This window comes from Sus scrofa, chromosome 2 (genome assembly GCF_000003025.6).
Source record: "Sus scrofa isolate TJ Tabasco breed Duroc chromosome 2, Sscrofa11.1, whole genome shotgun sequence".
Lineage (NCBI taxonomy): Eukaryota > Metazoa > Chordata > Mammalia > Artiodactyla > Suidae > Sus > Sus scrofa.
In genome coordinates this window covers 58,358,305-58,383,567 of record NC_010444.4, presented here as the reverse complement: position 1 = coordinate 58,383,567, position 25,263 = coordinate 58,358,305, and the positions used below count along the sequence as shown (strand labels likewise).

Here is a 25,263-nt window from a genome sequence, read left to right as displayed (position 1 = left end):
TTTCATGGTGTCAGTCTTGGGGAGAGAAGGAGGGAGGCTGGGGTTCCTGGATCCAGCTGCACCTTGGCTGGCATGAACAGGCCAGAAGCACACACGGACATTGGTGTGTAAGCAACTTGGAGGCCCCCCCCCCCCATGAGGCTCCTGACACTCCTCAGGCAGGCATGTGGACCCCAGCCAACGCCCACAGAAGTGTGTCTGTGACACGTGTGTGTGGAGCCGACTCATGAGCGGCCCTGACTGCTGAACACAGTAGCAGCTGCTGCCCTGGCCTTCTCCTCCTTGCCTGGCTGTGGTCAGTGGCTCCCACCTGGCCACATGCCCAGGGGCTACAGTGGGCAGGGAGGGGCCCTGGCAGGGATGATTGCCCCAGGAGGTAGGAATTGAGCCCGCCCTGGACTTCTTCAGCCAGGGCCACAGCTGCCATGCCTCAGGTCCCACCCAGCTGAGGCCTAGCCACGCCTTGACCACACAGTGATCAGGCTGCCCCAGGCCATGGTCCTGAGCCCTCTGAGCTCACCGAGGCTCTCAGGCTGGAGGCTTTGGAACCATCACTTGCTTCTATCACTTGCTTGGCCAGGCAAGTGGTCCTGACACCCCAAAGGGCAGGTGCTCTTCTGACCACACCCCTATTTTCCAGACAGAGAAACTGAGATCCCCAAAGGAGAGGTGAAGGGCTGCCCAGGCCCTGGAGTGTATCCTGGAAGGAGAGGGGACTCAATGGATGGCCCAGCAGCTCCCTCAAGAACATGCATGAGGAGTTCCCATTATGGCTCACTGGTTAATGAACCTGATTAGGATCCATGAGGATGCGACTTCGATCCCTGGCCTTGCTCAGTGAGTTAAGGTGTCGGTGGCAGACTAGGTTCGGATCTGCATTGCTGTGGCTGTGGTGTGGGCCGGCAGCCATAGCTCTGATTCCACCCCTAGCCTGGGACCCTCCATATGCAGATGTGGCCCTAAGCAAACAAACAAAACATGAGTGAGACTCCCTTGGCCTGGAGGTATGGGCCCCTGGAAGGCCTCTATGTGGCATTTTTGGGGGCCTGGAATGGAGAACACTGTGCCTGGCCGATTGCCCTGGGAAAAAGGTGATTGCAGGGAGTTGGAGTGCAGGGCGTGCTCAGGTCTTCTGCACATCCACCCACCCACTTCTCCTTCTGCCACCTGCCTGCCCACTCCCCATCTGCTCACCCCCACCCCTCCCGTTCACCTTACCACTTACCTGTCCAGTGTTTAGAGGTATCAGCTCTGTGCCAAAAATGGGGGCCCAGGGAGAGCTTGGCCTGAGGAGAGAGGCTCACACCCAGACCCCAACACATCCTTGGGGTCCACACTCTGTGCACATGGCCTGCAGGCTCTTGTCCATCTGGAGAATTCTCCAACTAACAACCCATGACCTCTCTAGCTCTCACGCACACTTTTATTTAGCCCATTCCTTTCCTGGGAACACTTACCCCTGCCCAGGGGGCAGACCTAGGGCCTGCAGGGTCTGGGAGAATCTAGCAAACCCCAATCTCTGAAGGTGGACCCCTGGGCTCTGCTTGGAGACAGGGTTTGGAGGCCCTGGATGTCAGCACCCCAGCCTCTCCTTGGATAGGTTGTGATGAACAAGAGAGGAGAGATGCTTTGAGGGCCCAGAGTCAGAGGCATGTGCATTTATCCCAACTTACTGTGTCCACCTTCATCACCCCCCGCGGCTGACAGGGAAGCTCCCAGGGGAAGGCCTCAACCTGAGGCATTGCAGACCCTGGGCCTGCCTGTTGGGGTCCCGGGGAAAAGCAGGAGTGGGGGTGCCTCCCGCTGTAGCTGGCAGGAGAAGCTGGCTTCCAGGCTGAGAGTGATGAGGTGTCAGGCTCCGCTGCCAAATACCTTTCATTGAGAAAGTGTTGGGGCTGTGGCCACTGCCAGGCCTGGGGCAGCTGAATTTGGGGCAGGCTGCTGGCACCCCTTCCCCCGGGGCGGGGTGAGGGAATGGGCATCATCCTGAAGCCCCCCTGCCTCTCTCCAGCTGCTGTGGCTGAGCCAGGAGTGAGCAGGGGCTCCTGGAAGGAAGCAGGCCAGGGAGACTGTTCCAGGCAGAGGGTACAGCCCAAGAAAATGCTTGGCACAGAGCAGGGGCTGTAGTCTCAGTGCCTCCCCAACCCTGCTGAAAACTCTTCAAGAGGGCAGCCCTGGGCCCCAATATTCAGATGAGGAAACTGAGGCTCCAAGAGAAGGAAGTCATTGCTCTGAGCCTGCAGCCCAGAGCCTCTCAACACTGCCTTGTGACCCTATTCTAGCCTCTGAGCCAGGAGTACCACCCCCTCCCTCCTGGAACGTTTGCCATTCACCTTCTGGTAAATCCATTGCTCTCCCCCTAAAGCTGGGGCTGCCAGACCACACCCCATCATCCTGGGGTGTGGGGGGCATGAGCCCCCCTCCCCGACCCCAGCTCCAGCTACCCTGGGGTCAGCTCAGGGCATAAGGAGGCCCTCAGTCCCGCCCATGGCTTATAATTTTAGAACCAGGGGTTCTTTAAATTCCTAGTACTGTGAGTGGGAGAAAAATCCTGGAACAGTGCTGAAAACAAGAGCTTAAACCCAAGAGGAGGAAGATAAAAATGAATACACATTGAGCACTGACTGGATACAAACCCTCCTTGGCCCCCAAGACCCAACTCACTTTGAGGGTATTTAATGTATATTTATTGCCTTGGAGCCCAGCATAGGCTTTGGGGAGGGTGATTTTTTTCACACACATACCCCCCCCCCATTTCACAGCTAAAGGGACTTGTCCAGGGTCACACAGCAAAAGGAAACACTATGGGCTGAGTGGAAGGGCAGTGTTTTCCAGAGAAAGGGACATAGGCTCTGGGTCTTGAAGGATATGTAGGAGTTTGCCAGATGGGCAAGGCAAGAAGGGCATACCAGGCAGCTGCAAAGGTATATGTGAAGGCAGAGAAGGAAAACCTCAGGCGGGCATGGAGAGTAGCAGCGGAAGGGAGACACTCAGCAGAGGTAAACAGGGCCTTGAATGCTGGGCGAGGAGCTGGAGAATCTCTGGCAGGTAATGGGGAGACACAGAAAGTACTGGAGCAGGGGAAATTCACATAATTTCTCACAATAAAGGCTCCTCTAGAGCTGGTGAGGGATTCAGCTTGTTGGAAGGTGTTTCTTTTGTGGAACTGGAGTCTGCCCCCTCCCACGTGGCAGCCCTTACAGGGTCCAAACTGCAGCCGAGCGCCCCCTCCTCTCCGGCTGCCTCTGGTTCTGGCTGAACACTGCTGGCTCCTCCAGCAGGGCCTCGTGGTTCTGGCGCAGCCACCCACCACTTCCCCAGCCCCGTCTGTCTCCCTCATCAGCCCTCAGAGTTGGGTATGACCCAGTCGCAGACCCCAAAGACTGGAGCCAGCCTGGCGGGGAGACCTGGCTTCAGTTGAGAGGGGAGAATACTTGCATTTTAATGGTGGAAACAGAGGCAGGTGCCAGCAGAGAAAGAATAGTTCAGCTGAATGCTGATGTCCTGCTGCCTGACCCCTCCCAGGGCAGAAGCCGAGGCCAGTCCTCAGGGCCTGGGGTCCGGGGGTGGGGGTCTGGGCAGACAGGAGGTAGACCCCAGGGATCAGGGGAGCAACAGATTTGGGGATGGATGAAGAGAAACACCCACTGCTCTACCCAAGGTCACAGCTGCCATGTAGCACTGGGGATGTGGCACAGGGAGTCAGATGTCCTCGTCATTAGTCCTGAGGTCACACCATCCTGGTCACACCCTACCCTGTCCTTCCCGTCAGGTACTTCGGCCAAAACCACTCAGCCACCTTCTTGTCATTCATTTGGCTAAGCTGTCATTCCTAATTGCAGCCCCCACCACCACAATCATCCCTCCAAAGTGCATGTTGCTGGATTTGCTGGTCACACTGGATGTGACAGCCCAGCCAGCCGCTGTCCCACCCCTCACAGCTGCCCAGATGGACACACTTCTGACACAGGCCTTTGCATCAGGGTCCTGAGGGAATGCTGGCAGCTGAGACCACCTTCAGGCAATGGAGCATCAACACCCAGCTTTGCCCTTTGTCACACCGCACTAGGGGACACTCCGACTCTCAGATGCCTAGACTGCCCAAGTCAGGGCCGATTCTAACCCCCTGCCAACCACCACAGTTCCGTTCTTCAAAGCACAGTGGGTGCAGTCAGGGGCATGTGACACCTCCTACCCTCTGGTGGTGGCAGCCCTGGGGAGGGCGTGGGCTGGGGCCGGGGGCTGGGGGCGAGGTCCCAGCTGCTTTTCCTGGGAAGTCCTGAATCCCTTCCTGCTGACTCAGCCCCAGGGGCTGGCTTGCCAGGGACTGCCAAACCTCAGGTATGTCCTCGAAGGCTGCCTGGCGGGGCCTCCATCAAGGTGGTGGTGGGGAGCCTACTCTGGACCCAGTCCTCCCCAGGGACCCCAGCGCCCCCTTTGCCCCAGATGGAGGCTGAGCTTTCATGATGAGTCGGTGCCCACATGGCAGAGGCCGAGACCAGCTGCTCACAGCCCTGGTTCTCCCAGGCTGAGGATTGATACATAAATGAGCTCTCAGCCAAGTCAGGTTCCCTCATATAGGGTCCCTGCTCAGCCCACTCTCCTTGCCTTGTAAAGACAATGCTGTCTTAGGTGGTCTAAGGGGAGTTGGCCTGGCTGCCCCTTCTGGGGCCCAGCACAGAGACAGAGGCACACACACATACATACACACAGATGTGCACACATGTGCTCTCATGTGATGTCTACATGCAGACCTGTGGGCACACCAGATATGCTTGATCATGCCCAGACTCAGCCCCAGAATGGCCTTTCTAGAGCCCCATTCTGAGAGGGAAGTAGAGCCAGGCACAGGAACCTCGGATTGTGGGGTCAGGCTTGGGCCAACTGGAGGGCCAGGGGCTGGAAAAACCCAAAAGAGGGCTTCAGGCAGGCTTTCTGGAGGAGAGGACATTTGGTATGGGCCTTGAAGAATGAATAGGAGTTTGCCAAACCAAGATTGGTTGTCCAAAGGTCTTGAATGCTAGTTTTAGAGTTTACCTTTTCTCTGTGAGGATTTTGAGCAGGGAGGGGTCACAGACAAGTCCCCATTTACTACCTCCTTTTGAGGACCCAGCCTCTCCCCTCAGGGAGCTTTCAGTCAGATGAGGGAGGCAGAGCCATTACCAGCCTGGAGGTATTGGGTTGGATCCTATCAACAGGCTTCTAAGGCAGGTTCCATTATTATCTCTATCTTACAGCCAAGGAAAGCAAGGCTGAGAGAGGAAAGGACATTGCCCAGGGACCCACACAGAGACAAGGCTCTTCACACACAACCCTGGTTTCTTGTTTTTTTTTTTTTTTGTCTTTTGAGGGCTGCACCCGAGGTATATGGAGGTTCCCAGGCTAGGGGTTGAATCAGAGCTACAGCTGCCGGCCTACACCACTGCCACAGCAACGTGAGATCCAAGCTGTGTCTTCGAACTACACCACAGCTCACAGCAATGCCAGATCCTTAACCCACTAAGCAAGGGATTGAACCTGCGTCCTCATGGATGCCAGTTAGATTCGTTTCCACTGAGCTATGATGGGAACACCACCACCCTGGTTTCTGGCTTGCATTTGTAGCTACTGATATGGCTTAAAGTTTGAAGGCCAGAATGATGAGGCTCCAATAAATCAACTTTGCCAAGAGTCGTGTCTTTGCACTTGGGGTCCTGGCCTGGGAGGGAAGTCCCTCTCACAGGACACACAAGTTCCCCCTGGGCCTCTTCAGCAAGATCGTCTCTCTCCTTCATCCCCTGTCATTGGTTGCGGAGTGGCTTTAATGAGCGGCTTTTACGCAGACGGATGTCTGAGTAGGAGGCTGGGGGTGCTTCTTTGGGCCTTCTGGGAGGCCAAGGCCACAAGCCCGCCGTCTGGCCCAGCCGAACACAAACACTTGGAAATGGCCGACCTGACGGAATCTAGGTTGTGGTCAGGCTGTGGCTAAAGAAGCCACTGGAAAAACACGCAGTCCACGGGGCCAGGCTCAGCTTACGTTTCACCAGGCAGGAGTGGCCGGCCTGGCGCCTGGAGCTGAGGAATGTTCATCTCTAGCTCTTTGGAACCTGCCGTCTCTGACGGGGGAATCCAGCCGATGGGCGGCGCCACCTTGTCCTGTTGTCAGGCTGTGACCTGCCCCCTAATGCGTCCTTGGAAAATCAGGCCCCCTGGCCCAGATGCTGATGGAGACCCTTCTTCTGCTTGCATGCCCCTGACAATGGGGAGCTCATCCCTTTACAGCTGTCATGCCTGGCAGCCAGAAGACTATAATGGGACCAGTTTCCCACAGAAAGCTCTGGCTCGCTTGACCACAGGGAGGGGAGGTCACTGCAGCCTGAGTACTCTCCCCGCCCCGCCCTGCACCCCTCCATGGGTCCAGCCTCCTCCTGGGCCTCTGGACTTTCTCCATGCCCTTTGAGTTCTGTGTCCTAAGTGGACCCAAAGGTATCTCCCCAGAAAGTTCTCCTTGTCCCATGGCTGTGTTTCAGCACTAATCTGTCACCTGCCTGAGCCATGGGCTGGGCAGGTGGCCCACACATCCACTGAGCACCTACTGGATGCTGGAATACTTTACTTGCATCTCTTCACTGAATCCTCCCAGTAAGGTTGTTCCCATAATAGCTCTATTTTACAGCTGGTGACACTGAGGCTCAGAGGGTTTATTTGTCATCCTGGGGGAGCAAGTAAATACATCCTGGGGGAGTGTTCTGGAAAGATCCATTCCCCTGCTGGCACCAGGATTGTGGCCTGGCAGCCTTGTCTTTTGGACTGGGGTGGCCCCTGGAGGCCAAACAGGGAGTTGCAGCCTGTGCCACTTCAGTGGGCCTTTGCCCCCAACTTCCCACAGGCTGTGGTCACTTACCTGTTCACACGCCCTCCGTGGCTGTCATAGTCCCTGTCAGTGGGGGCAGGAGCTCTGGATGAACTTTTGATGGGTCACCATGGAGATCCCTGAGCACAAAATCCAGCATCGTGGAGTTCTCACCATGGCTCAGTGGTTAACAAACCCGACTAGTAACCATGAGGTTGTGGGTTCGATCCCTGGCCTTGCTCAGTGGGTTAAGGATCCGGTGTTGCTGTGAGCTGTGGAGTAGGTCACAGATGTGGCTCGGATCCCACATCGCTGTAGCTGTGGCGCAGGCTGGCGGCTGTAGCTCTGATTAGACCCCTAGCCTGGGAACCTCCACATGCCGCGGTCCCTAAAAGGACAAAAGACAGAAAAAAAAAAAAATACAGCCTCTTGTGTCAAACCCAGATCCTCCCCTCAGTAATCTCACAGCCTCAGTTTCCGTAGCCAAGAACAGAAATGACAAAAGCCTTTGCTTCTTCTGCTCTAGGTGCAGTAGGTGCTCAGTGGCTGCAATTATCAGCCTCAGTAACATGCAGGAGTGGGGCAGGGATGGTAGCTGGGCTGTCCTCAGCCTCAGCTCCCCTTCCTCAGCAACCGCCACCCCTCAGGGCTTTGCAATAGTGTGAAGTGAGGGAGATTAAAACTCCCTGAAGCACCTAGATCAGGGAGGGCTAGACATCCCTTTGCAGCCTGGACTTGGAGAGAGCCCCAGATCTTTCCCTATAGCGACCCAGGGGATCTGGAAATTTCTACTAGGTCTTGGGTAGGGGTCCCCCTAAATTCCCACGTGGGAAGCCACAAAAATCACATTCAGAGGATCATACCTTTATCGGTAGCCCTGGGAGGGGGTGGAATTTGTTTCTTTCTTTGAGGTGGGAGACTGAGGTGCAGGGAAGGTTGGAGGGAAAATTGAAAGGACCCTAGGGCCTGGGAAAGGGGTCCAGGGCTTAAGGACGGCAGTCACCCTACATCCGCAGGGCCAGAAACCCAGTTCCTGACCCCCCTCGCTGTCTCAGGTGACCCCGACGGCTTCCCTGGAGGTAGAGAAGGCTCAGAGCTGGGCTTAGCGGACACAGCCGCAGGGGCTTCAGGAGAAGGGGCGGGGCCAGGACTGGGGCGGGGTCAAACGAGGGGCGGGGCAATATAGGGAGAGGCACGAGTCAGGGTTCTGAATGCGAGTGACCCACCTAGGTCCCAGGGACGGGGTGAGTTAGGGGGGCTTGGTTAAACAGAGAACACGTGTCTGACTGGTCTGAATTTGCCCAGTCCTAGGAGAGGTGGTGAAATTAAACTACACCCTTTGAGAGACTTCGATGAAAGGCCAATGTGGGATGACTGAGGTCACAAACCTCTCCACACAGACCACAGCTCTTCTCACCTCTCCACCCTCCCTGGGACTCTCTTTGGTCTGGAAAATTCCCATCGGCCAGGCAAGAGAAAGGCTAAGGGCCGGAAAGCAGCAGATCGTCCCTAGGGACACGCAGCCCTGCCCCATCCCTGGTGACTGGGTGGAAGATGGGTTGGTGATGGGCCTAGGGTGTTTTGATGGCTCTAGGCCAATCGTGGCACCGCTGCAGAGTTGTCATCTTATCTCTATTCCAGAAGAGCAGTGCCAGGCAGGAGAAACCAAAATGCCCTGGGCTCCATGGTGCCCTCAGCTCTTGGATGCTGGCTGACTGGTGAGGAGGGGATGGCTAGGGGCAGAAGAAAGCTGGGGATGAGGCAGCAGGGAGTCAGGGACCCTGAGGGGTCAGGTTCTGGGGAGAGGGTCTGTGGGAGAGGAGGCTGGGATCAGAGGAGAGGGGTGGGATCTTGGGGAGGAATAGAGCAGTGATCCTAGCAAAGAAGAGAAGGGAGAGCGTTCAGGCAGAGAGAACTGCCAGTGCAAAAGCCCTCGGGTGGTGGAGTTCCCAGTGCAGCTCAGTGGGTTAGGAACCCAACAGTGTCCAGGAGGACACGGGTTCAGTACCTGGCTTTGGTCCGTGGGTTAAGGATTCCGTGTTGCCACAGCTGAAGCGTAGATCATAGATGCGGCTTGGATTGAGGCATTGCTCTGGCTGTGATGTAGGCCTGTAGCTGCAGCTCCGATGCAACCCCTAGGCCAGGAACTCCCATATGCCAATGGCCTGTTAAAAAAAAAAAAAAAAAAAAAAAGCCTGGGGAGTTTCCGTTGTGGCTTAGCAGAAATGAATCTGACTAGTACCCGTGGGAATGAAGGTTCGATCCCTGGCCTCACTCAGTGGGTTGGTGATCCTCCACTGCTGTGAACTGTGGTGTGGGTTCCAGGCGTGGCTTGGATCCCGTGTTGCTGTGGCTGTGGTGTAGGCCAGCAGCTGCAGCTCTGATTCAACCCCTAGCCTGGTGGGAGAGAAAAAGGGAATTGGATTTTTTTTTTTTCTTTTTCAGCTGCCCTGAGGCATATGGGTGTTCCTGGGCCAGAGATAGAATCTGAGCTGGAGCTGAGACCTATGCCATAGCTGTAGCAATGCAGGATTCTTAACCCACTGCCTCAGGCTGGGGATTGAACTGGAGCTTCTGCAGAAACAACCTGGATCATGAACCCACTGTACCACAGCAGGAACTCTGGGAATTGGATTTTTTAAAATTATTTTTACTTTTTTATTTTTTAATTTTTTTGTATTTTTGCCATTTTCTTGGGCCACTCCCGCGGCATATGGAGGTTCCCAGGCTAGGGGTCTAATTGGAGCTGTAGCCACCGGCCTATGCCAGAGCCACAGCAATGTGGAATCCAAGCTGCATCTCGGACCTACAGCACAGCTCACGGCAACGCCAGATCCTTAACCCACTGAGCAAGGCCAGGGCTTGAACCCGCAACCTCATGGTTCTTAGTTGGATTCGTTAACCACTGAGCCACGACAGGAACTCCAGATTTTTTTTTAAATGTTTTTTTGAAGCATAGTTGATTTACAGTTTGTGTTCATTTCTGCTGTCCTGCAAAGGGATTCAGTTATACATATATATACACATTCTTTTCCATATTATTTACCATTATGATTTATTACAGGATATTGAATATAGTTCCCTGTGCTATACAGTAGGGCCTTGTTATTTATCCATTTTATATATAATAGTTTGTGGGCATTGGATTCTGAGAGGGGAGAGAAAGCAGAGGCTGGATCTGCTTCAAGTTGTAAGATTGCCCCCTGGTGGCCCAGTGAAGAACAGGAAGCGAGACAGGCTGGTTCACCTGCAAATCCTCTGCCCACAGAAAGTAGCCTGAGCCAGGCTGCTATGGCCTTTGTCTTCCTGTCTCAGTCTCTCCCTTGGAAGACTGGGAACAAGATGACCCCGGACTGCCCAAGAGCATGGGCCCCATCCTCAGTGCTTTGAGTCCTCAATGCTCATATGATTCTCACTAAGTCTTAGGGGCAAGAGCTTCTTCTTCTTCTTCTTCTTTTTTTTTTGGCTGCGTCTGCCGCATAGGGAAGTGCCCGGGCCCAGGATTGAATCCAAGCTGTAGCTACAGCAACGCTGGACCTTTTAACCTGCTGCAGCGGGTGGGGATCAAACCCACACTCTGCAGCAACCCAAGCTGCTGCAGTCAAATTCTTAACTCACAGCACCATGGTAGGAACTCCCTCATCTGCTTGAGTTCTACAAGTCCATGTGCCTGAGCCTGGAGCCTGGACGCCTCTCTACATTCTTCTACATCTGTGGCATATGGACATTCCCAAGCCAGAGATTGAATCCGAGTTGCAGCTTTGACGTACGTCACAGCTGCATCAATGCTGGATCCTTAAGCCACTGCCCACTGTGCCAGGCTGGGGGTTGAACTGACACTGCCACAGAGATAAGCCAGATCATTAACCCACTGCACCACAGTGGGAACTCGGGGGCAGGAGCTACTTCTATTTCCACTTCACAGAGGGGATAACTGAGGTTCAGTGAGGGCAGGGAAACCTGTTGGGAGAGACTGGACCCCCACCAGGGGCCAGCCCAGTCTGCAAGAGCCCAACTTCGAGTTCTGCCTCTATACATCCCCAGAGTCACCTCCCTGTGCCTCAGTTTCCCCAATTTTTCAGCTGAGGGACGCTGGGGAGAATAGCATTAATATCGTCTTCAAATATTCTCGTTTGCTGATTTTGGTGTCCACTAGTGATTCTTGCATGAGTCAGTGCAATCATTGGCCAGTGGGGGGCCCATCAAAACTGCTCCTCTGACCATCATTAATAAGTTTACAGATAACAAATGCTGGAGAGGGTGCGGAGAAAAGGGAACCCTCTTACGCTGTTGGTGGGAATGTAAATTGAAACAACCACTATGGAAAACAGTATGGAGGGTCCCCAGAAAACTAAATGGATAACTACTACATGATTCAGCAATCCCACTCCTGGGCATCTATCTGGACAAAACTACAATTCAAAAAGATACATTGGAGTTCCCATCGTGGCACAGCGGAAACAAATCCAACTAGGAACCATGAGGGTGTGTTGAAGAATTTCAGGGCAGTGGCGCAGCAGGTTAAGGATCCAGTGTTGCTGCAGCTGTGGTACAGATGGCAACCAAGGCACAGGTTCATTCCCTGGCCCAGGAACATCCACATGCTGTGGGTGTGGGGAAAAAAAAAAAAAAAGCTTAGTTTGGAGTTCCTGTCATGGTGCAGCAGAAACGAATCCGACTAGGAACCATGAGGTTGCAGGCTCGATCCCTGGCCTTGCTCAGTGGGTTAAGGATCTGGCGTTGCTGTAAGCTGTGGCGAAGGTCAAAGACGTGGCTCAGATATGATGTTGCTGAGGCTGTGGTGTAGGCCGGCAGCCGTAGCTCCGATTTGACCCCTAGCCTGGGAACCTCTATATGCCGCGGGTATGGCCCTAAAAAGCAAAAAAAAAAAAAAAAAAAAGAATTTCAGGGCAGAGATCAGGAATGAGGCTCTGTGCTCTGGAAAAACTGGCAGAACACGCCTTCAGATAGTTAGATATTTTCAGGAGGAAATTGAGAACCCTATTATTTGCATCTTTTGATACTTAGAAAAGCATGAAAATCATTAACTGAGACACCTGCTCCTTGAGATGAGCAGCCACCTTCTGCCGAGACATGTCCTTGATTGCACATCTTCCTTCTTCAGAATCATAGATAAGTTGGCCTCCTCCCCACCCCTTCAGAGCAGTTGCTCAGAGCTGAGAGTCTGTCTTCTGAGCAGTAGTTCTCAGTAAGTCCCCCTGTAAAACTGAAGCTCTCACAATGAATTTTTTAAAAGATTAATTCATTAATTATGTATTTGTCTTTTTAGGGCTGAACCTGCAGCATATGGAAGTTCCCAGGCCAGGAGTTGAATTGGAGCTGCAGCTGCTGGCCTACACCACAGTCACAGCAGTGCCAGATCCTAGCCACATCAATGACCTACACCAGAGCTTGCAGCAACGCTAGGGTCTTAACTCCCTGAGCCACATCAGGAATGCCTGTATTTTCTTTTTAAAGCTTCTTCTTTTTTTGTGTATATGTCTTTTGAAGGCTGCACCTACGGCAATATGGAAGTTCCCAGGCTAGGGGTCAATTTGAAGGAGCAGCTGCTGGCCTATGTCACAGCCACAGTGTGGGATCTGAGCCGCGTCTGTGACCTACACCACAGCTCGCAGCCATGCCGGATCTTTAACCCACTGAGCAAGGCCAGGGATTGAACCCACATCCTCATGGATACTATGTCAGGTTCTTAAACCACGGAGCTGCCGTGGGAAATTCACATCATGCATTTTTATTTCATTTGACAATCTTTACAAATTCTATGGCAAAATAAGGAACCTAACGATCTGACAGCCCAGCATCCTGTCTCAGTTGGTCCCAAGGGCTGGGTGTCATGTGTGGGGTCCATACCCAGGCAGGGGCAGTTACCCTAGTCAGGATCATGCACTCCAGGTATATGGCTGCCACTAGCCAAACTCTAACCTAAAGCCAGCTTTTTTTTTTTTTTAATCACCCATCAATCCCAGACACTTTGCTAATTAATTAGTATGATGAATATTAGAACAGATTTTTCTCTGATGGGAGGAGTGGGGATAATGTGTGTGGATCACGGAGAATATTAACAGCTCTCCCACTCAGACACCTGATCAGAGTGCCAGCCACATCTGGAGCTGGTGAAAAGGCTCCCAGGACTGGCCCAGGCCCAATGAACCAGAACTTGTATGTATGTATGTATGTATTTTGCTTTTTAGGGCCGCATCAGCGGCATATGGAGGTTCCCAGGCCAAAGGTTGAATCGGAGCTACAGCTGCCAGCCAATACCACAACCACAGCAGTGCCAGATCCGAGCCGTGTCAGCAACCTACACCACAGCTTACTGTAACGCCGGATCCTTAACCCTCTAATCGAGGCAAGGGATCAAACCCGCAACCTCATAGTTCCTAGTTGGATTTGTTTCCATTGCACCACTACCGGAACTCTCAGAACTTGTATTTAAACCCATTCCTGGCCTAGACCTCTCAGAGTAGCCCCCTTGCCTGGAGACTCTGAACTGATCTTGTATCCATTTGTTTGGAACCCTGCCCAGGTTATAGTGGCTTTTGCTTCTATCTGTGGAAACTTAAGCAGAGAGTGTGCCTTCCTGAGGGCACCTGACCAGGTGAGTGGAGGTGTGATTTCACAGAACCTGTGGGAGGGGGAGCTATAGCGGATATAGTGAGCTATATCCACTCACCTCTCAGAGGCGGCCCAGGGCACGGATCCCCAGTCCCTCCCACCAAACCGACTCACAAATCTATGAAATACTACACAAATGGCATGCAAAAGAGATGCAAATCCTACACATATTTAACTCAAATAAAGCAAATCATGCATATTATATGCAAACAACAAACACATAGGCAAATGTCATGAGAAGCGGGGGGTGCCTGGGTCAGGAGTGGGGATTGTCAAACACATGGCAAGGGACATGTTGAGTGTAATAGAAATGGTGGAGGTTTCCTGTCCTGTGACTGGCCCTTTATGTGGATCAGCCCTTGGGCCCCACAGCTACAAGGTGAGGGGGTCTTGTTATTACATCTCTGGTCCCCAGCCCAGGAGAGGCAGGTTTCCAGGCCTCCAGCTCTGTACTCTCTGAGGGGCCATGGTGACCCCTGGTGGAAGGGGGTGGGACAGCAGCTGGGCTCAGCCTACTCCCACCCTCATCTCTTCCCTATGCAGTGGTCTCCAGATTCACCTCCTGTGGGCTTCCTCTCAGGTAAAACTCCTGATCATCCACTTCCAAGCCATAGGTTGTGGAGGGATAATGAGTAGGACTGCACAAGGGGACTGGTCAGTGTTCCAAGGGCCCTGGCTCCTTTTCCTGCATAAGCCTCGTAGGGACTTCTAAAATGCACACTTTGGAGGAGTTCCTGTCATGGCCCAGTGGAAACAAATCCGACTAGAAACCATGAGGTTGCGGGTTCGATCCCTGGTCTCACTCAGTGGGTTAAGGATCCACCGCTGCCGTGAGCTGCGGCGTAGATTACAGACATGGCTCAGATCTAATGTTGCTGTGGTTGTGGTGTAGGCTGGCAGCTGTAGCTATGATTGGACCCCTAGCCTGGGAACCTCCATATGCTGTGGGTGCAGTCACCCCAAAAATAAAATAAAACGCACACTTTGGAGCTCCCACTGTGGCTTAGCAGTAATGAACCTGACTAGCCTCCATAAGGATGCAGGCTGGCTCCCTAGCCTCACTCGGTGGGTTAAGGATAGGGTGTTGCTGTGATCTGGTTTCAGATAAAGTGCTGTGGCTGTGGCTGAGGATGTAGTGTAGGCCAGCGGCTGCACCTCTGATTCAACCCCTAACCTGGGAACTTTCATATGCAGCAGGTATGGCCCTAAAAAGCAAAAAACAAACAAACAAACAAACAAACAAACAAACAACCAAGTTCATTTCCCACTAGTATATAAAGAAATGAGAGATCACTTCTCTGCCAGCCTCAAATCCTTGGTTCCTTCCCCACTGGCCAAGGCTGTGACCTGTCTCTCCTTCTAGAGATATTTTTGCAAATGTCTCCCCCCGCCCACTTTTCAAAAATGTACACCAACTGTAATCCTTCCTCCTCTTTGCATTAATGCTTTGTGGAGAAAAGCTGCTTCAGCCTTTTAAATGGTTGTATACTATTCCACTATATGGTTGGACGGCCTGATTTAAACAGTCTGCATTGAGAGATATTTATTTTTTTGCCACGTCCATGGCATGTAGAAGTTCCCAAGCAAGGGATAAAACCCATGTCATAGCAGCAACCCAAGCTGCTTCAGTGAGAACACCAGATCCTTAACCTGCTGTGCCACACGAGAACTGCTATTTTCATTTTTTTTTTTGTAGTTACAAAAAATGTGGCAGGAAATGCATCATTTTGCACTCTTTTGCATATACTTGTAGAAAAATTCTTAGAAGGAAAACTGATGAGGGAAGGGGGTGTGCATTTTTAATATTAATAGATTCTAGAAAATTGCCATTTTAAGCAGCCGTACTGATGAGCAGTCTCCCCAGCACTGCCTTTGGGCTCACACTCTTGGCTTTGCCTGTCTCTCTCCTAAATGGGGATCTGGGATGCAGGTCACAAAGCCTCTGAACCTCAGTGTCCCCACCTGTTGCATGGCGGTGGCATCAGCACCCACTCTGCCAGTGAGGTGGGCTCAGAGGGTGCTGCTCTCTGCCATGTAATCCTTATGGCTCTATTACTGTGGTGTGGCCACATTTTAGGCCTTTTTTGAATAGAGCAATATGAAATGTTAAGAAAGTGTGACTTTAGAAGCAGAATTTGACCTAGGGAGTTTCCTCAAATTCAAACTTCCAAGGAGTTCCCTGGTGGTGTAGTGGTTAAGGATTTGGCATTGTCACTGCTGTGGCTCAGGTTCCAACCCTGGCCTGGGAACTTCCGCGTGCTGTGGGGCTGCAAAAAAACTCAGCTAACCAACCAACCAACCAATCCTCCAAGAAACCCAGCGGGAAGGTGGCAGCCAAGTGAATCAAGAGCTGCATTCACACCACGGCCACAAGAGGGCGCAAGTGAGCCGAGGCTCCAGTTCCACCTGGGATGGGCAAGTTGCTGCTTTGTCTATTTCCCTTAGGGCCGCCACCCCACCCCACCTCCCACACCCGACCCCACATGATTGTTTCCGAGGGCCCACCCTCTCCACCTCCTCTCCAGTGCCCAGACCACCTTCCCTGGTACATCCCACCCTCTCCCTGCCCAGCAGCTATCATGTGTACTGCCTCAGGTCTCTGATACTCCTTGGCCTCTGTTGATTTCCTAGTTGCAAATCTTGAGAGATGACTGTGCTGTCTGATTCTGGATCTCTGACTGTCTGTCTCTCTCTCTCTCTTTTTTTTTTTTTAATCTTTTTGGTCTTTCCTAGGGCTGCACCCCCTGCACATATGTTTCCCAGGCTAGGGGTCGAGTTGGAACTACAGCTGCCGGCCTACACCAGAGCCACAGCAACATGGGATCTGAGCCTCGTCTGTGACCTACATCAGACATCACGGCATCACTCGATCCTTAACCCACTGAGCAAGGCCTGGGATCGAACTTTTGTCCTCATGGATACTAGTCGGGTTTGTTAACCACTGAGCCACGATGGGAACTCCTCTGACTCTCGCTCGAACTGGTTGGTGGGCCCATCACTCCACTGAACTCATGCTGCTCCAACCTGGCAATCACTTCTCCACTCTTACTTCCTACTCCTGAAATCTGTCCTTCTGGCTTCCATGACATCCTCTCTTGATTCTCATCCTATATTCTGGCCTCTTCTGACTTCCAGATTTCTCTCCTGAACACAATTCCTATGTCCAGGGGTGTGATGGACACCCCAAGCCTGCCAGTCTAAAGCTGAGCTACCTTCCCTCTGTGAGGTCCTCGTCTGATCTCCCTGCAGCTCAGTCTAGCCCATTCTGCTCATCAGCAAGTCCTGCAGGTTCACCTTCCCCTCACCCTTCCCACTCCTGTCTGCACTTGGCCACCCACTATCTGGGTGATCACAGGACACTGACCTCCCCTCTCTTCCTGAAGTCTGTTTTTTTGCCTTTTTAGGGCCGCACACTTTTTAGGGCCTGTAGCATATGCAGGTTCCCAGGCTAGGGGTCAAATTGGAGCTATAGACACTGGCCTATGCCACAGCCACAGCGACGCCAGATCCGAGCTGTGTCTGCGACCTAAACCACAGCTCATGGCAACTTCCAATCCTTAACCCATTGAGTGAGGCAAGGGAATGAATCTGAATCCTCATGGATACTAGTTAGATTCATTAACCACTGACGGGAACTCCCTACAGTCTGTTTTTGATGAAGCAACGAAATATGAAGACCTGAGTTTCCCGGGGTTGCTCCCTGATCACACCAGGCCTGGCTTCTTCCAAGGGTACCTCTCGCCCTCCCTCCAGCTGGTGGGGGCACCTCGGGCAGCACCCACCCTTCACCTCTGCATGCTCCCTTGCTCACCTCCTTTTTCAAAGGCACCCTTCTGAATGGGATGTCAGCCATACAACGGAATGAAGCACTGACACATGCTACGATGTGACAAACCTTGCAAACATCATGTGGAGTGAAAAGCCAGACATGAAAGGCCACATATTATAAGATTCTATGTCTATGAAATGTCCAGAGACAGAAAACAAATTAATGGTTGACAGGGCTGAGGAGAGAGAATGGGGAATGACTGCTAATGGGGATGGGTCTCCTTTTGGGGGTCTCACAAGAGCTGGAGACCCCTCAAGCTGTGGTTTGGGGGCTGCTCAGCATCCTAACAGCTCCTGCTGGCAGGGACAGGGTGAAGAGCAGCTGGGAGGGCTCAAAGGAAAGATCACATGTACAGGGCTGGGGGGGGGGGCGGTCCTAATGGCTGTCCGCTGCCTGCACTGAAGATTTGAGGGAGGGGAGGTCCCATCGTAGTGCAGCGGAAATGAATCCGACTAGGAACCATGAGGTTGTGGGTTCGATCCCTGGTCTTGCTCAGTGGGTTAAGGATCCGGTGTTGCCGTGAGCTGTGCTGTAGGTTGCAGATGTGGCTTGGATCTGGCGTTGCTGTGGCTGTGGCTGTGGTGTAGGCTGGCAGCTATAGCTCCGATTCGACCCTTATCCTGGGAACCTCCATATGCCGTGGGTGCAGCCCTAAAAAGACAAAAAAAAAAAAAAAAAAAAAAAAAAGATTTGAGGGAGGGAAAGAGGCGGCAACTAAGCAAAGAGCCTGGTCTACAGCTGCAAAGATGGGAACTACTGCAAATATCCAGCATTGGGGCTGAGGAGCTCCTACCACTGCACTTCATTCATTGGAGGAAGACCCTTCCAGACACAGGGGTGGTGGACACTCTGAGATACATCATGTGGAGAAGAGCAGGGCATGCCAAGTGGGGATGCTTATGCAGGGACACACCCAGACTGTCCCAGATCATCTCGGCAGGACACTCTAAGGACGGGCCTGCTGTGGTCACCTGTGCAGAAGGGGCCAGGGTCTGGACAGGGATGGCTGAGTTTGGAGTACCTATATTCAAAATCCACCTTTTTTTTTTTTTTTGTCTTTTTCTAGGGCCGCACCCATGGCATATGGAGGTTCCCAGGCTAGGGGTCTAATCGGAGTTGTAGCTGCCAGCCTATGCCACAGCCACAGCAACTTGGGATCCAAGCCGGGCGGGTCTGCGACCTACACCACAGCTCATGGCAGTGCTGGATTCTTAACCCACTGAGTGAGTCCAGGGATCAAACCCGCAACTTCATGGTTCCTAGTTGGATTCATTAACCACTGAGCCACGACGGGAACTCCCCAAATCTATTTCTTGGGAGTTCCCGTTGTGGCTCAGCAAGTTAAGAACCTGACTAGTATCCATGAGGATGTAGGTTCAGTCTCTGGTCTTGCTCAGTGGGTTAAGAATCCAGCTTTGCCACAAGCTGCAGCATAGTTTGTGGATGTGGCTTGGATCCGGCGTTGCTGTGGCTGTGACATAGGCTAGGAGCTGCAGCTTTGATTTGACCCCTAGCCTGGGAACTTCCAAATACCGCGGGTGTGGCTGTTAAAAAGAAATACAAAAAAAGAAAGAAAAAAAATTTCTTGGCTCTTAAAAGCAACAGAAATGGAGCCATGGAGGACAGTATGGTAACAGAGTGGGGAGAGCAGCTAGCTACCCCAGAGGCCCTAGGTTGGGGTGGGCATATGTCCGGGGTGGATGGGAGATAGAGGGGCGGGGGGCCAGGCAGGAGTCCAGGGACTCAGTGACAGGGCCAGGCTTCTTCGATTCTAGGACACCTCTGCACTCAGCCTTTTGAGGTGCAGGCTGGGATCCCACTGAGCTGCATGTCTGTAAGCTGGCGGACCCTCTCTCCTTATGGTGTTAGGCACTAGAGTATTAGCAGCACTGTGGGGACACCCACAGGGGTTGGAGACAGATGGGGGGTGGATCTCTCCAGCATGGGGGCCTTGAGGCCAAGAACTGGGAGAATGGTGTTGCATCCAGCTGGCCAGGGTCTGGGGGTGAGCTGATGTGGAGGCGCAAGGGAGTTGGAACACTCTGTGTCCAGAAATGACAGTGTGGGGTTAGGGCCACAGTGAAACTGACTGACGGGTAGATGGGAGCACTTGCTCAGGGCCTTGAGCTGTCCTGAGCCTGGGCTTGTTAAATTCTCCCAAGAGCCAGATTTACCATCTTCTCTCCCAGTATGGGGAAGAGGAGGAGGAGATTGAGGGAAGGTCCCACTTGAAGGCTGAAGCAGAGAGGGAAGTAGGAGAGGGGACAGAGAGGGACATCCAGGAGCTGGGGAATGCTGAGTGCTGAGCCTCAGGCCAACAGGATTTCAAGAGCACAGATGCAGGAAAGCACTTGGGAAATATATCGTCTTTAATGACATTCCAACCAAAAATGGTAGAACTTGTATTAACAGAAAAAAAGAAGAGTGTCAAACCAATTCCCAGGAAAATTCTGAGTTTACAGCAGACTTAAATCAAAGTTGTCTGAAATGACACAAGAGAAGTGGGTGTGGGAAGCAGGGTCTGGGCAAGTGGGCACATGAATGGACAAAGGAGCAAACAGAATCACAACTTACACAACTGTGCAGCTGCAGCCCTGCTCCTGTGAGGTCAAGCGCCGCTAGGAACAGCCCTGGGAGTGAACGACATTGAAATAAAAATCAGTCCAAAATTTTAATGGGAGAAACTGTGCCAAGTCCTATAAGAAATAGTTCAGTTTAACCAGAGAATTAGTTTTCAAAAAAACCAAATGGGGTTGGGAGAATGAGCAGCGTCAGCCCGTTTCAAATCTCAGCTGACAAGCAAAAGATGGCCTCAGTGTTGCCTGCCGGTCAGCTCGGGGAGCGCTGCCTGCTGTCAGTTCTGGGTTTCCTGAGGTAACACGAGTGCCAGAGAACCACCACAGGGCCCACCATCCTTTTTTCTGCTCATCCAAGTACTTAATTAGTTGCGTCTGAGATGACGTGACCGGGGTCTCCAACAGGTGAGGTGGTTGACATTCGCTTCACCTGCCAGCTGCCTCTGGCCTAAAAAGAAAGAGACAGAGAGTTGGGTTGCAGGGTGGGGGGTGGACGTGAGACTGATGACCCGCCAGGCCTCCACATCCCTGAGGTGGCTTAGAACATGCCCAGAGCCAAGAGGATGAGCCAGGAGGTGGGGGAGGGATGGAGGGGGTCAGTCCTGGGTCATAGCTGGCCTTGCACATGGATGTGCTTCAGTGGCAGGAACTGGCCTCCGCTGGCCGGGCTCTGGTAAAGGACTGACGAGGCACCATGGGGCATAGTTGAGCGTGAGGGAGACCCAGTGGGGTCTAGAGCTGACCATGGTCTCTTGAACATCATGGTGAGACTCGGTGAGCAGGAAGGTCAGGAGCCCAGCAGGATGGGGCCTGGTTGGCAGTCATGGGTGGTCAGGAGCACTCTGGCTGCAGAGCAGGGACTGACATGTATCAGGCACACGTGATCTTGGGACATCTGTCCACAGGAGCCCCCTCCCACCATGATGGAAACCACTACTGACAATGGCTCTTCTTGGGCTGGCTCTTCCAAGGTGAGTCCTGTTTGTAGCCCATGAGAGCAGGGCCATTCCCCTTCCCAACTCATGCTCTGGGACCTGGCCACCAATGGGCGCCCAGATATCACACCCTCCCTGTGACACTGGCAGCTCTGCCTCTCCTGAGTCCATGGCCACCACCATCAGACGGTGTGGCACAAGCTCCCCTTCAGCTTCTTCCTTTTTTTTTTTTTGGTCTTTTGTCTTTTTAATTTTTAAAAATTTTTTTAATTTTTAATTTTTTTTGTCTTTTGAGGGCAGCATATGGAGGTTCCCAGGCTAGGGGTCTAATCGGAGCTGTTGCTGCTGGTCTATACCACAGCCATAGCAACTCGGGATCCTTAACCCACTGAACGAGGCCAGGGATCGAACCTGAAACCTCATGGTTCCTAGTCAGATTTGTTTCTGCTGCGCCATGACAGGAACCCCGGTCTTGTCTTTTTTAGGGCCGCACTCATGGCATATGGAGGGTCCCAGACCAAGGGTCTAACTGAAGCTGCAGCCGCCAGCCTATGCCACGGCCACAGCAACTCCGGATCCAAGCTGCATCTGCAACCTACCCCACAGCTCCCGGCAATGCTGGATCCTTAACCCACTGAGTGAGGCCAGGGATCGAGCCCGCATTCTCATGGGTACTAGTCAGGTTCGTTAACCACTGAGCCACAACAGGAACTCCACCTTCCTCATTCTTGAACTTTATAGGCTGAACCCTGCTACCTGTACCTTTACCCCATCTGACCCCACCAGGCCCAAGGCCTTGCTCCTTGCAACCCTATCTCCATGCCCGGACTCAGCTATTACCTCCCACATGGCCCAAGGAGCTGCCACAGTGCCTGCATCAAGAGGACAGTGTGGGGCAAAGGAATCAACAGACCCTTCCAGGGCTGCCTCATCATGTGACACAGGGACACTGAGAGGACAGCAATGCTCTGCGCGACCTTAGTTAAGAGCAGCTGGGATGAGGACACTTGCCTCAGGAGGACACACTCTGCCCTTGGATGGACACCCACAGGCCTGTGTTCCCAGGACACTAGTGAAGGGAGGGGTCCACTCACAGGCCTGGGAGGTGACAGGCTGGTGCCCAGTGTGGGACTGGGAGCCAAAGGGCAGCTCAAGGAGATGGCTCCCAGCTAGGGTGGCATGGCCCTGAGACCTGTTCTCTGGAAGAGCATCTGGGCCTGCCCAGGGCAGAGGACCCAGAACAGGGTGGTGTCCACACCACAACCCCGACTTTCCTGCTTCATGTGAGGTTGACAGGATCCTGCTTCATGGTCCACAGAACCCTCACCCCGATTCTCTCTCACATCCTCACGCCTACTGTGCTTGAGGCACTGAGCCCTGGGCAAGCGCAGAGCAGGGCAAACCTGACCACCTGGTGGTATGAGAGTGACTTGCCCCGCCCAGATTCTCAATATGGGTGGTGGGGTTGCCATGGTGATGGGATATGTACTGCTTGGCACCAGGAGGCATCCATTCCCTGCACCCTTAGGAAGGGCTGGGGGTGAATTGGTGGGGCATTAACTCTGGTACTGCTGGGAATTTGCGTGTGAAGGCAAGAGATGGATTGTGTAAGGCCCTGCCCACTGCTACACATGGCCCTGTCACACCTGTGCCTGTGCAACCTCTTCAGGACAACCTTGCTCATAGGGTCAGGCCCCTGAGACTGTCAGTGGGAGGCTGGGAGGCCCCAGGGAGGGTGAGAGGGATGGGGCCCCCTGATCCTGGCTGGCCTGGCATGTTGCCCCACATGCTGAGAAAGTCCCCAAGGGCACATCTTGAAACAGCTGAGATCCCTGGCTCATCTTCTTCCCAGTCACCAAAATGCATCTTCGCTCTGGCCCAGCTGGGCACCAAGCCGAAGGGGAGGCCAGGATGATGAACGAGGCCATGGCATGAAGGTGGCAGAGGGTCTGAGCCCAGTGGATCTGCACCTTCAGACAGTCAGGGCCTCATCTGCCCGCTCCCCACTCTCTCTGGATGGTAGAGCCGTCCTCGAGGAGGGAGGGCTCCTTCCCAACAGGCAAAGCTCTCAGCCACTGCCTCAGGTGATCAAATCCTGTGAGGGGTGAAGGCCTGGGTCCTTGTTGGGCAGGTCTCACAGAGTTGTGCTCTTTTTTTTTGGTTTCTTTCTTGTAACCTTTTATTTAAGTATCAACTACGAAGACAAATAATTGTTTCATATATGCATAATTCTAAAATAATTTTGGGGAGTTGCTGTTGTGGCTAGGTGGTAACGAATCCAACTATATCCATGAGGATGTGGGTTCGATCCCTGGCCTCATTCAGTGGGTTAAGGATCCTGCGTTGCTGTGGCTGTGGTGTAAATCTGGCAGCTGTAGTCTGATTCGACCCCTAGCCTGGGAACTTTCATATATCGCATGTGTGAACTTTCATATATCGCGCCCTTTAAGACAAAAATAATGATAATAATAATTTTGGTCAAATAAATGCAAATAGATTACACATACTTCCACTGTGCCTTTTTTTTTTTTTTTTTTTTTTTTTTTTTTGCTTTTTAGGGTCGCATCAGTGGCATATGGAGGTTCCCAGGCTAGGGGTCTAATCGGAGCTGTAGCCACACCGGCCTACGCCAGAGCCACAGCAACGGGATCCGAGCCGAGTCTGCGATCCACACCACAGCTCACGGCAATGCCGGATCCTTAACCCACTGAGCAAGGCCAGGGATTGAAACCACAACCTCATGGATACTAGTTGGATTCATTAACTACTGAGCCACAACAGGAACGCCCCAAAATTATTTTAGAATTATGCATATATGAAACAATTATTTGTCTTAGTAGTTGATACTTAAATAAAAGGTTACAAGAAAGAAACCAAAAAAAAAAAGAGCACAACTCGGTGAGGCTCTTAACTTTTAAATTGAATTTCCCTTGAATCTACTTCAAAAGTGTTCATATTTTTTCCCTTTTCTAATTTAGTCTTTTTCCTTTTCTAATTTAGTCTTTTTCCTTAAAGACTCCTTTTTGTCTCCAGTCTAATTGGGCCATCAAAGTCCTTAAATCCAGTTCCTCCTTCCTCTTCTCCTTCCTCCATCTAAAACCTTACTCTTGCTTTTTACATATGCAACTCTTGTTGTTTCTCCTTTTTCAAAACTCACAAACACAATTCTCTTTTTTGGGGGGCTGTGTCTGCAGCATGTGGCAGTTCCTGGACTAGGAATTGAGCTTGTACCACAGCTGTAACCAGAGAAGAGCTGTGCTCTTTGAAATGGCTCTGCCAGCCTGCATGGGTCCCCATGATGGACTGAATGCCTGATGGGCCCACCTGGCTGCCAGGACCTTTACAGGAGCCTAAGGAGACTGAGACGCAGCCAAGATGGCCAGTTCTGGGGACCTGCCACCGTCTCAGCTTTGTCACTCAGTCAGGGAGCCCACAGGTGTCCTTGGGGTTGTGCCTGAGGCTCACCTGGGATAGAAGGCTGCCTCCCTCAGGGGAGGGCTGGAGAGAGGTCAGCGTCTGCAGGGTGATCAGTGCATCCCCGGTGCTGGACAGTGGAAAGGGACCAGAGGAACCTGGAAGGGGTGGAGGGGTCAGGACAAGTGTTCCTGCCCCGGGAGTCACAGTGACTCCCAGGGAGGGGCTGAGAATGTGACTCAAATAGCTCCCTGCCCTTCCTACACCCCCTCCTCTGTGGGAGGGGAAACCAGCCTTTCGGTATTGAACTTTCTGTCCCCAGAGCACCAGCACTGTCTGCCGGGACTTTGGATCAGGAAAATCACCAGTGGGAATAGAAGCCTCACAGTGTAAATAGAGGAAAGAGGTGAATGCAGGGACCGGTCTGCTTCCTCAGAGACAGCTCGGTGGGCCCAGCCACAGGGGAGCAGCTGTCCCTGGGCCTGGTGGCCTCACTTACTGGAGCTGGGCATCGATGGGCAGCTGGCCTGGCCCCCCTGGCCCCTGACTTCTGTGGGGTCCCCTGCTGTTTTAGCTGTGTAAATGGTAGCCTCTTCTTGAAACTTCCTCATGTTCTTTTTATACCGGATTCTTTTGTTGCCAAACCAGTTGGAGACCTGTTGACACACAGAGACAGAAGTCACTGGGAAAGGTGACCTAACAATGAGACACAATGTGAACAGACTTCGGTTTCGCACTGCCCAGGGGTACATGGCTGAGTGCCAGTTCGTGGCCCTGGGGCTGAGAAGGTGGAGCTGATGCACCCAGGAGCCCAAGGAAAAGTTTGCAGGGGGTTATAGGAGAGGGAGGAGCTGTGCTGTTTGAGAACCAGGCGCTGCTAGAGCCTGGGGCGAGGAAGGAGCTGGAAGGCAAACGAACGTGTGTGTGACACGCTTGGAGAGATGTGTGTCTACTCACTGCAGGGGCCGGTGACCGACTGAATTCTGGATGGCTCCTTAGGGAATGCGAGAGCCCAGGGAGACACATATCATCAGTAAGCCT

At 52.8% G+C, this 25,263-nt stretch overlaps 1 protein-coding gene across 4 annotated transcripts in view; it reads right to left on the bottom strand.

The window, feature by feature from the left end:
• PBX4 (PBX homeobox 4) overlaps positions 19,649–25,263 on the bottom strand; it is a 60,854-nt gene continuing 55,239 nt past the window's right edge. Inside the window, exons 6-9 of one of the 4 annotated variants that reach the window (XM_021083419.1) lie at positions 24,722–24,878; positions 24,274–24,380; positions 20,235–20,321; positions 19,649–19,927 (exon numbers count right to left, since the gene is read on the bottom strand). In XM_021083419.1, the coding sequence (XP_020939078.1) occupies positions 20,235–20,321; positions 24,274–24,380; positions 24,722–24,878 (351 nt within the window). In that variant the 3' untranslated portion in view covers positions 19,649–19,927. Of the gene's footprint in view, positions 20,322–24,273; positions 24,381–24,721; positions 24,879–25,263 lie in introns of all 4 variants that reach the window. The other 3 variants (XM_021083421.1, XM_021083420.1, XM_021083422.1) reach the window with 3 other exon arrangements.